At 41.6% G+C, this 12770-nt stretch overlaps 1 protein-coding gene across 1 annotated transcript in view; it reads left to right on the top strand.

Annotated features, from left to right (window-relative positions):
- The window catches only part of LOC121731492, a 146456-nt gene that overhangs the window by 64644 nt on the left and 69042 nt on the right, over window positions 1-12770 (top strand). Inside the window, exons 4-6 of the mRNA XM_042120927.1 lie at window positions 5295-5488; window positions 5858-5997; window positions 6856-7033. Of these exons, the coding sequence (XP_041976861.1) occupies window positions 5295-5488; window positions 5858-5997; window positions 6856-7033 (512 nt within the window). The remainder of the gene's footprint in view (window positions 1-5294; window positions 5489-5857; window positions 5998-6855; window positions 7034-12770) is intronic.

Genomic DNA, 12770 nt, shown 5'->3' with positions numbered 1-12770 from the left:
AGTTTCTTAGCAGACAGAAGCATAAAGAACGTAGTTGACGGCGAATGCTCGGAAACTCAGTCTGTTAATGCTGGTGTCCCTCAGGGCTGTGTGCTATCGCCTACTCTATTCATACTGCATATCAATGACATGTTACAAACCAAAGGCATTCATTGCTATGCGGATGATAGTACAGGTGATGCTTTATATACCGGCTCCCCTAATATTTCTCGGCAAAATGTCACTGAGAGTCGAAACGAACTTGTGTCTAAGGTGGAGAATTCATTGGAGAAGGTCTCTGAATGGGGTAGACGTAACTTAGTCCAGTTCAACCCCGCCAAGACACAAGTCTGCGCGTTCACCACTAAAAAGTCACCAATGGTCGTTTATCCTCGTTTCGAGGGCACATCTTTAACCATCTCCCCTAGCATTGAGATACTTGGCGTCAACATATCGAGCGAAGTCCAGTTCCGATATCATCTTGAGGGTAAGGCCAAATTAGCCTCGAAGAAGCTTGGCGTTCTTAACAGAGCGAGACAGTACTTCAGTCCGGACCAACGCCTACAACTCTACAAGGCGCAGGTTCGGCCTCATATGGAATATTGTTCTCATCTCTGGGCAGGGGCGCCAAAATACCAACTGCTCCCTCTGGATCGTATCCAACGAAGGGCTGCTCGAATTGTTGACTGCCATAGTGTTTCAAACAGCTTGGACCCCCTGGAATTACGCCGAGATGTTGCTTCACTCTGCATCCTCTATCGGTTGTATCACGGGGAGTGCTCTGAGGAATTGTTCGGAATCATACCACCTGCAACTTTTCGCTATCGTCCCACGCGAAAAACATACCATCCTCATCACCTTGTTGAGTGGCAGTCTTCCACAGTGCGTTTTTCGCGTAACTTTCTGCCGCGCACTGTAAAACTCTGGAATGAACTGTCACCAGCAGTATTTCCGGACCGATACGACCTGCAAACCTTCAAGAAAAGAGCGTATACCCTCTTAAAAGGCCGGCAACGCACCTGCAGCTCTTCTGATGTTGCGAGTGTCCATGGGCGACGGTAGTTGCTTACCATCAGGTGACCCGTTTGCTCGTTTGCCCCCTTATTTAATAAAAAAAAAAAAAGTAGATATTCGTACACGTAAATATATTAGATATTCATTATTTGGGTTCCGTACCCAAAGGGTAAAAAGGATACCCTATTACTAAGACTTCAATGTCTGTTCGTCTGTCTTTCTGTGTGTCTCCAGGCTTTGTGTTTTTTTGTATGGGAGCTCCCTTACATTTTTATTTTATTATTATTAATCTTATATGTTTAAACGAGCAATTCTTGTGTATATATATATATATATATATATATATATATATATATATATATATATATATATATATATATATATATATATATATATATATATATATATATTCAGTTTAAGACTGTAGAGTGTAGAGTCATAATTGGGTTAAACCCTTTTTTAGTATATTTCGATAGTTGCCTAAGGTTAAAAGCAAAATAACTCTAATTTGACCAAATCTTTGTTTAACTTCAGAAGATGGAATATTAAATACCAAACTGTTGTAGTAATCTACAAACCTTATCCTCGTGGCGGTGAAATGTAACACGAAGAGGCTATAAATTTTATTTTACAATTACATTTTCCGTAAAATAATAGAGTTACGAGAATTTACTAGCTTATTTAGCTTCAAATGAATTATATTTTACAGTCGACACTAAACATTCGTTTTAATGGTTCGTCGGTTACCTCGCATCAAACGTTTTTACACGTAAAATTGAGATATTGAGTTGAAACAAAATTAAACAATAAACAAGTGAACATAAATTTTAAATGAATGAAAATGTGAATATTTATTTGCCTTATTTACATACTTTAATATTAAATTACTGCTTATTCATATTTTGAAACAGTGGGAAAGTAATACTATTGTTACAGGTTATTTGATTTGTTACAGAAATATGAATAAAAGGTATTAAATTTTGAATGACAAGCAATGATTTATGTTCAGTAAAATAAACATTAAAATGCTTAAATAATGCAAAATTGAAATTACATGTTGTGGCAGGTAGGTGTTACATTTTTAGTAGCCTTTTGGAGTTACAATAATATAATCAGACAAACAAGTGATCGGCCCAGATCAGATCAGTTTTCTAGTGTAAGACTCCGCAAGAAAACATCATTCTGAACCACTGGAACACGGAGGCGATAGAATAAATAATCTCCTTTTTTTGAGTCGGTTAAAATAAGAGAGAGCTGTCAAAAAGTTAAAGAATGAGCGCGTGAGCTTAATCGCTTGAGTCGATTAATTAATAGGCGTGGGCGTGCTAGGTGTCAGTCCATTTATTTTTAAGATTGGCACCGACATTTTGGTTTATCGACGTGTCCACACGTCTGTGAGCCAGTTGGGTAAGCCAATTTAACTAACAGCTCGTAATGACTGAACTTTAGTGGTGCCGCTGCATTTTTGCAAGTTTGGGTTGTATATTTTTTGGGTTGCATATTATTTAAGTTAAGTGAGACTTCGCTCTCCGCTTCCAGGCTGTATTTATTAAATTTCTGTTGACGCTATAACAAAATCCAGCTCCTAAACAACAAAAGGTTTTAGCCGCTTTTTACGGGACCCCTCCGTGCGATTGGCCCTTTGTTCTTTCTGGTAGGAAAATCTGCTGAGACTGTATGCAACATGGAAAATTATTGGGGATTTCCCAAACGGAGTCTGCAAACATTTGAAGAAAATGATTCTATGCCAAACAAAGATTGCATCTGGAATCTGGATGCAAACATACCGTATCTTTCGACAGAAAGAGGCTAATAAAAGTTGCACCTGTATAATTTTGAGAGACAATTAAGCGAGCTATACCTAAAGGTGACATCCTGCGTGCTCCAGCGTACGTGCCCGCTGTCATGTACATGTAGAACGTGACATTCCACCACCGCGGCACCGTCGTGAAGGCATACTTCTCGAGCGACGAAGAAACCGAAGCGGGCCCTAATTCCGCGTATTTTTATGTATGCTCCAGCATAATATTGTTTAGATGGATGTCGGCACGGCACCCGGCTGTCGCATAACGATTGAAAATATATTGTGTCTGCGATTCCCACGATCGAGGTATTAAGAGAAGCCAAAAGGAATGCAGTTGTAGGAACCTTTCAAAGCCTTTGTTAGTAAGGGTAACAGTAACTTATTACAAAGAAATAGACTAGGCTGACTAACTAAATTGTTTGAACAAGCATTAGGTTCTAAATATTATGTCTAGCATGTTTCCTGCTTACAATCTAAATCATCATGGATCTAAAACAAAACGTCGCGACTTGTGGTTAGTCCAAGTTATCAGCAATTTTATTGATATTCATTATTAGTATTTTTAATTTCACTGAAACATTCAACAAAATATAAATCACAGACAGAATAATAGACAGAACAGGCTACGCGACATTTGTGATTGTCTGCTGTAACCTTTTCCAAAGGTTTGTGTATCAAATATCAAAAACAGGGCAGTTTAATTTCCGTACCATCATGTTCTATAACAGTTCGTGGTAAAGGTTCCGGATTTTATAATGTGGTTTAACGGCTATTTTAATTTTAATGAGCGTTTTAATTGCTCATTGGTGATAATTTTGATTTAAGGTGATCAAATATGTGACCGAGACAATGATAATTTCATTACTATTGTGTGGCTACCGAACACTCTTTAAATATAATAGATTTTTAACTTTCTTCAAAAGACACATCTAAAAATGTCCACCTAACAGTAAATTTTCCGCCTCTCTGTGCTGATGGGCTTCCCACAAATACCACGCTTAATACGTATCATATTTTGTTTTTAACCGTAATCCGCGTTTTAATACAATTATCTTCTTATCATAAAGTCTTCTTAGTTCTTAGCTATAATCATAGCGATTAATGTACACTTACAGTAAGTAGGCTCTAGGCCTCTTTGTCTATAATCCGATGCCTAAATGAAAACTGAGAATGGAAGAACTTTAAATAATGTTTGTTTTGATTTAAGCGACCGGAAATCTCGCTTCTTTGATGATACTTAAGCCTCTGCTGTAATAATAAAACTTTCATTTATCATACCGGATGTCTTTATGTATTTTCATCTCAAACACGAAAGCGTCACATCCGGTGTTTGTTGCCTGATGAATGATGAATTGATGATAGACAGGCATTCATCCAAATGAATAAGATGAGACATTTTTGCGACAATTATTGTAGCTTTTATATCTTTTTTGGCGTCTCTTTTATGAGGTATTCTTTGCAAACTTTAAAGGACTAGTTTTCCGCGAATAAGGTACGCTTTCCCTTTTTAGGCTGAAATCTAAGGGCTGCCATCCACTTGCGACTGATCGTTTCGATTCATCGTAAATACACTAGGACCTAGGTTTTTATAGAGGTAAATCTGAAGAAGAAGAAGCCTGTTCATACCATTTAATTTGAGATGGATCAAAACGATCGATTTATAAAAACAAAGGCCCTAAACGCCTCGTAGCTGTGAAGTGTGAACTATGCGATCAATTTCGACGCGAGCTGCTGTGCTGCGGCGTACTAATCTGGTTTGTTGCGTCACAAACATTGTGGAGGAGCGGTTCCGATTGCGCTGGAAGTGTGCCGCTTTCGCCTGACCGTGTCGAGGTCGCGACCCGAACGTGACTCAGCCGCTAGATGGGACTGCGCCCGATATGGGAACACTGATATGCAATCCGATATCGTGCCTCCATATGCTCAAATGGCCATTGCCTGGTGTGGATAGGCTTGGGACAAATAAACATAAGGAAAAAATTCGACACTACAACTAATACCTAGCATGAGAGCAAGTACTACTATGCGGCATAATTTACGTAAATGTCATTTCCGGCGCCCACTGATTCCCGCACTACCAGAAGGCTTAACCTACAAGCCTTTTTGGCCTTTGAAATGTTAGTAGGCTCTTGTTTATGCCATAAAACCTTTGCCCTTTGCGTAATAAATCCCTTTTGAGACGCGAACCGGGTAAGTGTCGCTGAACCCTGAAAGTAATTAAAATTAGGATTCTACTATTCACAGGTTGGGCCTGCCATATTATTTCTTAGCAAAACGACGAGGTTATTACTTTCTCAGTGTTTCTACGTTGGGTTTTTAGTTAGCTTTTAGTTAATTTCAATCACTATTAACCCATCAATCCCCAAGCGGCACCCCGCTGTCGCATAACAATTGAAAATCTATTGTGTCTGAGATTCCCCCGATCGAGGTATTAAATTTTTATTGACAACATAACTTCTACGTTTCAAAATTAAAGCTTTTCCTCACCATGTTTCAGGTGCGGACATGTCGTTCCAGGGTGAGTACGCTGCCCAGGTGCTCGGGCTGGGCGCGGAGACGAACGCCAGCAGAGAGGAGACCACGCCCCTCCCCGCGCCGACCACGCCCCGCCCCGCCTCTCGACCGAGCGACGCGCCCGCGAGGACTGCGTCGCCGAAAAAGGAAAACAATCACACCGGGAAGTTTAATAATGTAAGTCGAATATGGTGATGAAAGTGATGCAAGCCAGCTCTGATAAGTGTATTAATTGGTGCGATTCACTTCTTTTTATTTATATACAATCTAAAAAGTTGTTTTGTTTACTTAATTTCTAAGGATTTCTATTTCTAATAAACTAACGTTACGTCTTGTAAAGTGGCACTTGAAAAGCAGCTGTTTAACATTCACATTTCACATCCTCCTCAAAATATCATTGAATCATCTTACATTAAAACTTTTAATGAAAAGAAAGTTATAGTTGGTGTTTTAATGCATTCTCATTGATCAGGATGCGTAATAAAATTAAGAGATAAAGAAATATGTTGTTAAATTGAAATAAAACAAAAATCTAATAATTTCCAGCGGTATAACAACGCTGCTGGCGGCGGTGGCGCGGAGGAAGAAGGCGTGTTGGACTTACGTGCGCGCGACCCCTCCGTCATCTCCGTGGGCTCGCAGCACTCCGGTGTCTCCGAGCCCGTGGGATACCTGGACGCTGTAAGGTATGTTGGTGTCCAGTGGAACAACCCTGGCGTAGGAAGGGAGTGAAGCGTGATGACTCTGTGCGTGCGTGACCCATCCGTCATCCCTGTGGGCTCGCAGCACTCCGGCGTCTCTGAGCCCGTGGGATATCTGGACGCTGCAAGGTATGTTGGTGTCCAGTGGAACAATCCTGGCGTAGGAAGGGAGGAAAGCGTGATGGCCCTGTACGCGCGTGAACCATCCGTCATCCCTGTAGGCTCGCAGCACTCCGGTGTCTCCGAGCCCGTGGGATACCTGGACGCTGTGAGGTATGTCGGTGTCCAGTGGAACAATCCTGACGTAGGAAGGGGTCATCTCTGAGTCCATAGGATATCTGGGTGCTGTGAGGTATGTTCGTCTCCAGCGGTATAAATCTGGCGGGGAGAGTTAGGGATTCCTTTCCATTATCTCAATGACCATTGGCTCGGAGGCTCCGGAGTGCTTCTGGCATTTTCGAGCACTTAGCGTTACTGGTCCCCTAGCTATATTTAGCTTAACAATACTAGCAGAGGCGGAAACTACGTGGAGTGCATGTGGGGACTGGGGAGTGGGGAAGGGCCAAATAGGTAGGGTGTGAAAGGATTAAGAACACGTCATGAACGCAATACCAGAGAATTTGCAAATTACAAGTGTAAAGCTGTTGCGAGTCCACAGGTGCCGATAATTATTAGTTCAACTAGATATATAATGCTCGTTATCTTGCTTTTATTGAAAAAAATATAAAATATTTAAATAGACCTCTAAACCGTTGCACTAATTACACAAAAATGTGTTTACTGTTGGACTGCATATACAATGGTGTTATTTTAGCCTCTAACATCCTCATCACCATGTTCCAGATCAACAGTGTCCGTGTACTCGGGCAACTCCAACTCGAGTTCCGACCGCGACATCCTGGACCTGTCGATGCCGGACAAGAACTCGATGACGGAGGTGTGCTACGTGTGCGGCGATGAGTACAAGCGCGGAACGCTGTACAACCTTCACACTAAGGAGCCTAAGGAGAAAACGGTTAGTCGAACGTTTATACAGGGTGTAACAAAACTAAGTGATAACTGATAGACCTAAGGGTTAATTCAGACCGCAACGCGACTCGTAGATGCATTTCATTTGTATGGATTTGTCGGATTTGCAAGTCGTCTCACGCAATTTAAATCTGTCAAATCCATACAAAATTAGAAATGCATCTACGCGTCGCGATGCTTTCTGAATTTAATCTTAGGGTGTAACTGTATGGGTTTCCGGGCTATAAAGAGTTCACTGTGCAATGTAGCAGCGCTGAAAGAGTAACTGTTTTGTCACCCTTCTATGGAAAAATTCATGACGGCCAGGCGCTTTTGTATGGGACAAATGTGAAATCACAAAAAATAGCTCTTTCAGGGCTGCAACCTTAACACTCAACTCTACTTAAGGGCCACATACACATCATAAAGTATTATCACTTAGTTTTGTTACACCTTGTAGAATGTTCTGGGTCTTTCGGCAGTGCCCTGATTTTGGTTTTGGGAAATGCTTATACAGTATACAATGATATAAAATATACAATGATATTACTGAATAAGTAGTATCCCTATTCTGATATTTTAATCCGGTATTGATGCATTTTTGGTATAGCTGGATCCTGTCATACAACAAAGTAGTATTGTCATAATAGACGCGTTTTTCCTGAAATAAAAACGCATATTAAATACTTACCTTATTTGAAGCTTACATGCTTTGAGAGAGGCCTCCTCTGTTTTCCGGTTATTCTTCCATCTCTTTCTAACGCTATATCTTCTATCCCTTTCCAATTCTACTCCCAACACCAGCAGGGCGCGAGATTGCAGGCTCGGCGCCATCCGCCATTGAGGTCGAAAGCACCAGGCAGAAATTACTGTGTAAGCTTCAAATAAGGTAAGTATTTAATATGCGTTTTTATTTCAGGAAAAACGCGTCTATTAAATCCTTGGTTTATTTGAAGCTTACATGCTTTGAGACGTGTTTGTTATCGCCTGGTGTTGGGGAACGCCAATGTGAATTTTGGAACCATATGTGATAGGTTACCAATGGGGAAAAATAAAATTATAATTTATAATATTATGCTAACATAGGCTGAGAATGAGCCTAGGAACCTTTAATTAAGGTGGAATTGGAATCACTGTTAAATAAGAATAATAAATGAAAATATAAAGGTATCAAAAAGTAATAACTATATTAATGATGAAATATAAAATAAATTCAACACTAAAGTAGTTTGAATACCTCAGGTACAACAATAGTTAAAGAAAAACATATTATACAAATAATGCTAAATGCAATTTAATAGTAGTAGTGTCCATAATATACTTACAGACATTACAAAATTAGGGGTTAAATCAAAGATAGTTAGGATAGGTACAACAATAATAAAAATATTAATCAATGCAGTGTCGAAAACTGATCCTAATATTATTGCAATAATAGGACTAGGTAAGTATTATTATTAAATAGATAACAAATATTAATTGATTTTAATTTACAGAATTGAAATTGTTAGTGACATTAGTATCATTGCTAGCAGATGCTAACATTATCTCTCTCTTGTAAAAGCGTGCAAATGTGTTGCTAGAACGCCAATTACCCCTAGCCAGAATTTCATCTAAGGGCAAGTTGTTAGCCCAGTTTTTGGATGCAACAGCTGACCGTATGCTGCCAGGGGGAGCACTAATGCCCGCATCAGCTAGCACAGACTTAATCCAGCCCGCAATAACAGTTCTGCTGGCTGCTTTAACTTGGCCCCTAATCGTAAGAAATAGATTTGAGCAATTACTTAATGCTCGTTTCTCATGATGCAAATTTACCAACGTCTTTACCCAAAAAACTGGATTTAAATTATGGTTATTAGCGTTTGATAATAGCCTCCAGCCAGATTGTCTGTAATTAGCACTGTCGGTCTTTGAACCAAATAGAGGCCATAATATTAAGCTGTCACTATCCTCAACCAAATGGTCTGAATCTACAGCCAATAAGGTCAAATCGTGCACACGTCTACCCGAACATAAAAGAAGCAAGGTTGCAGTATGTCTCGAAACAGAGAAAGCACTTCTTTTGTCTATACTAACATTGGAAAGAAAGGTTGCCAATTTGTCAATATCCCAAACAAAGCGATTGCGAAGAATAGGCTTAGATAAGGCAATCGATTTTAGTATGTGTTTGACCAGGACGTGCGAACTAAGTTTACTATTGTCTTCAATGCTGCATAAGGTCGATACCACAGATTTGTGCACTAAGATTGTGCTGTATGACAATTTGTTAACAATGTGCAGGTCTGCGAGATATCTTGCTAATACTGGTCCGCTAGGGTGTTGAGGATCAATATTATGACTGCTTGCCCAGTCAATCCACCTCCTCCAAGCTACCTCATAGGTTTTAAGAGTCGAAGACCTCCAAGAAGACCTGAGTAAATGTACCTGGTTCTTAGACCAATCATTTAAGCTCGTAGACCACCCCCACATATCCAGACCTCTAGAGTCATTTCCTGACATCTGGTTGGTGGCAGACCCGTCGCAGTATCTATCAGGTTCTGAGCAAGATTTTTGATTGTGTATGGAGCCGCTACCGCACGGCTCTTCAAATCTGCTCTCCAAAATACACGATTCCATCGTGGGGCTACGATCAGATATAATCCCCGCGCTGAGTTGAGATGGGATAGCACCTTCGGTATCAGATATGGGGGTGGAAATAGCCACGCAAGGTGATAATTCCACCGCCGGGAGAATGCATCGTGGAATACTGCCTGATTGTCGTTCAGGTCCAGAGATACGTAATTGGAGACCACGTGGGCTCGACTCGATGCTAGTAGGTCTATTATCGGTGTCCCGAATTTGGTGAAAATTTTCTCTGTGCATGTCTGTACCAGATGCCACTCGGATGGCATCTTGTGTCGCGATAGGTGATCGGCCGTGCTGTTGAACATGCCGGGAAGGTACTGAGCTGTCAGATTTATTTGAAAGCGATCCAGAAGTTCGAACACTCTGTAAGTCGTCGTCATCAGTGGAAATGATTTCATCCCCCCCTCGTTTCGCAGATAAGCTACAACTGTTTTGTTGTCGCACTGGAAGAGTGTTGTTGTTTGAGCTAATGAGTGACCGTGGCTCTCGAGGACCTTTAAAATCGCTAGCATTTCTTTTATGTTGCAGTGAAGATGTTGTTCTGCAACACTCCAGCTTCCTGACAACGACTGGTTGTCTACTTGCGCACCCCACGCTACGTCGGAAGCATCTGTTGTCACGAAGTGGGTTGGTGGTGGGAGATGAATTGGAGTCGTGCGATGACATTCCTGAAACCACCATCTTAGTTCTGATGACACTTCGCTTGGAATGTGCACCATTCGTCTGGCTGGTGCGCGTAGTAACGGTTTGAGGAACCTGAGTAACGCTCGAAGGTGTAACTTGCCTCTGGGTACGACGAACGTCGCAAAGTTTAATATTCCTATTAGGCTTTGTAGGTCTTCCAAACATGTTTCGCCCAGGGATAATACACATGAAATTTTCTGTTTGATGGTTCGAATTTTGTCTACAGGAAGACATTTTGTATTGTTCCAAGGATTCCACGTGATGCCCAGGAAATCTAGAGCTTTCAGGGGTTGAGTCATAGATTTTTCCTGATTTATCTGCCAGCCTAGGTACTGGAGACGGTTGATTAACACTTGGCAGTGGCCCTGAAGAATGAGTTTGTCTTGGTGTGCAATGAGAAAATCGTCGCAATAAACGATTACTCTCAGGTTTTGGTCCCGAAGAGTCTCCGCGATCCAATTCGTCAGAGATGTGAAAACTCTGGGCGCAGTGCTGAGGCCGAAAGGAAGACAAGTCATTTCCAAAAGCTGTCCTCGATAGATTAGACGTAAAAATCTTCTGTGACCCGTGGCAATTGGAAGGTGAAAGTACGCCTGCGAGATGTCTACTTTGCACAGCCAATCGTTTGGCTGTAGAAATCCCGGCACACGAAACATGTTTATAAGCTTGAACGGCTTTGTAATTACGTAGTCGTTGAGAGCTTTTAGGTTGAATATCGGACGATCGGATCCGTCGCTCTTGGGCACAAGAAACATCGTGGACAGGAAGCTCGGCGATGGCTTTGCCACTTCTAGTACACCCTGGTTTTTCATTGTGCTTATTATAGCAGTCATTGATTCGGACTCTCTGGTCACAAAAGTGTTGCCTAACAACTGGGGTGTCATTAGCGGTGGTTTTTGATGGAAAGGTATACGGTAACCTTTTATTATACGAAGCAGGGACTGAGGGGCACCTAGTTTCGCCCAACGATGACGATACTGCCGCAACCTCCCTGCCTTGAAGATTCGAGAGTCAGAATTTTCGTTTTTTTGACGAGGAGTTATAATCAGGCTGGCCTCCAGCTCGTTTACGGTTGGTTTTACCTTGACTGGGCTTGTTCTGATTGTTTCCAGTCGAACGAAAGGGATTTTTATAGCCTCCCATGCGGCGGTCGGCATTATGAAAATTTTTTCCTTTAGAAGAACAACCGTGAGTATAGCCTTGCGAAGACTGGTGGTAATATGCGCCCTGCGAGGGCTGGTATTGTTGATGTGAAGATCCACTACAACAGGTTTTATTGGTACCCTGCGAGGGCCCTGTAAAATAAGCCGGCCCCTGCGAGGGGAGGCGCAAAGCCTTACTAGGTCCTGCTTGCGAAGCAGAACCCGAACTAGGCCTGGTGAGAGGCCGAAATGCCTTTTTTATACCCCCAAACTTCTCAAGTGCCGATGTAAAGTTTTCAGCGCCAAACAGATGACGATCCGATGGCGGAATCTTACGGAGGGCAACTTTTACTAGAGGGTCACGGACATAATTAGTGATGCCATCTCGTCGCATCTGAATCACTTCAGCTCTATGTCCACACACCAGTTGCAGCAGGTCTGACGAGACCTTATGGAATTCACCTTGAGAAAAGAGCTGTGTCACCTTTTCCTGAAGTCCCAACGGGCTAACATTTTGTTCCTCGCGGGCCCATGCAAGTAGGTCCGTTAAGGATGCAGCAAGTGCTTCTCTTTGTTTGAGAGCACAAAAGGTAATGGCTGCGTATGCTTTGTCCGCATACGTTAGGTGTTTCAACTGGTCATATTCCTTAACTTCGTCATTACAGTCAAGGTCTATGAAACCAGGGGTGTGATTGTATAATTTTTGCACTTCAGCATACCTAACCTCACTCCATTCGCTCCTATTAAAATACTGTATTTCATTTAAATTATTTATGTAACTATCAGGCGCTTTCGGAACGGCGGGTTCCTTTAATTTTATTTCAAGGTCAAATTTAAATTGTTGCTGTTCATTATCTGGTAACAAACTAACTCCGTCAACATCTTTATAAATAATTCCGCTTACACTATCGTCTAAAACATCGCTATCATAAGCCTCGCCACGCGGTGGTGCGGGCGGCTGCGGCAATATTTCACACAAATTGTTAGACAAGCCGCCATGATATGAAATTTGATTACGTAACTCAATTATTTCATTTGTCAAGTTAGTGATTCTTTTATCCTCGAAATCTCGTTTACTCTTTTTACTTTTACGACGATGACGATTACTACGTCGCTTGGATCGTTTTTTCCTACGATCGGACCCCGACGACGCGGACGAGCTTGAGGAGCTTGAACTATTGCTAGAACTGCTACTAGTACTAATCCGACGCCTGTGATCGGCTTTATTCGAACTAGGAATCATTCCTGATTCAGAAATATCGTTCGCTATATTGTCCGCCGTGTTGTCCATTGTCTGAA

This window comes from Aricia agestis, chromosome 1, assembly GCF_905147365.1.
Source record: "Aricia agestis chromosome 1, ilAriAges1.1, whole genome shotgun sequence".
NCBI classification, from domain to species: Eukaryota; Metazoa; Arthropoda; class Insecta; order Lepidoptera; family Lycaenidae; genus Aricia; species Aricia agestis.
The sequence above is the reverse complement of the archived record's forward strand: the minus strand, read 5'-3'. Positions and strand labels throughout refer to the sequence as shown.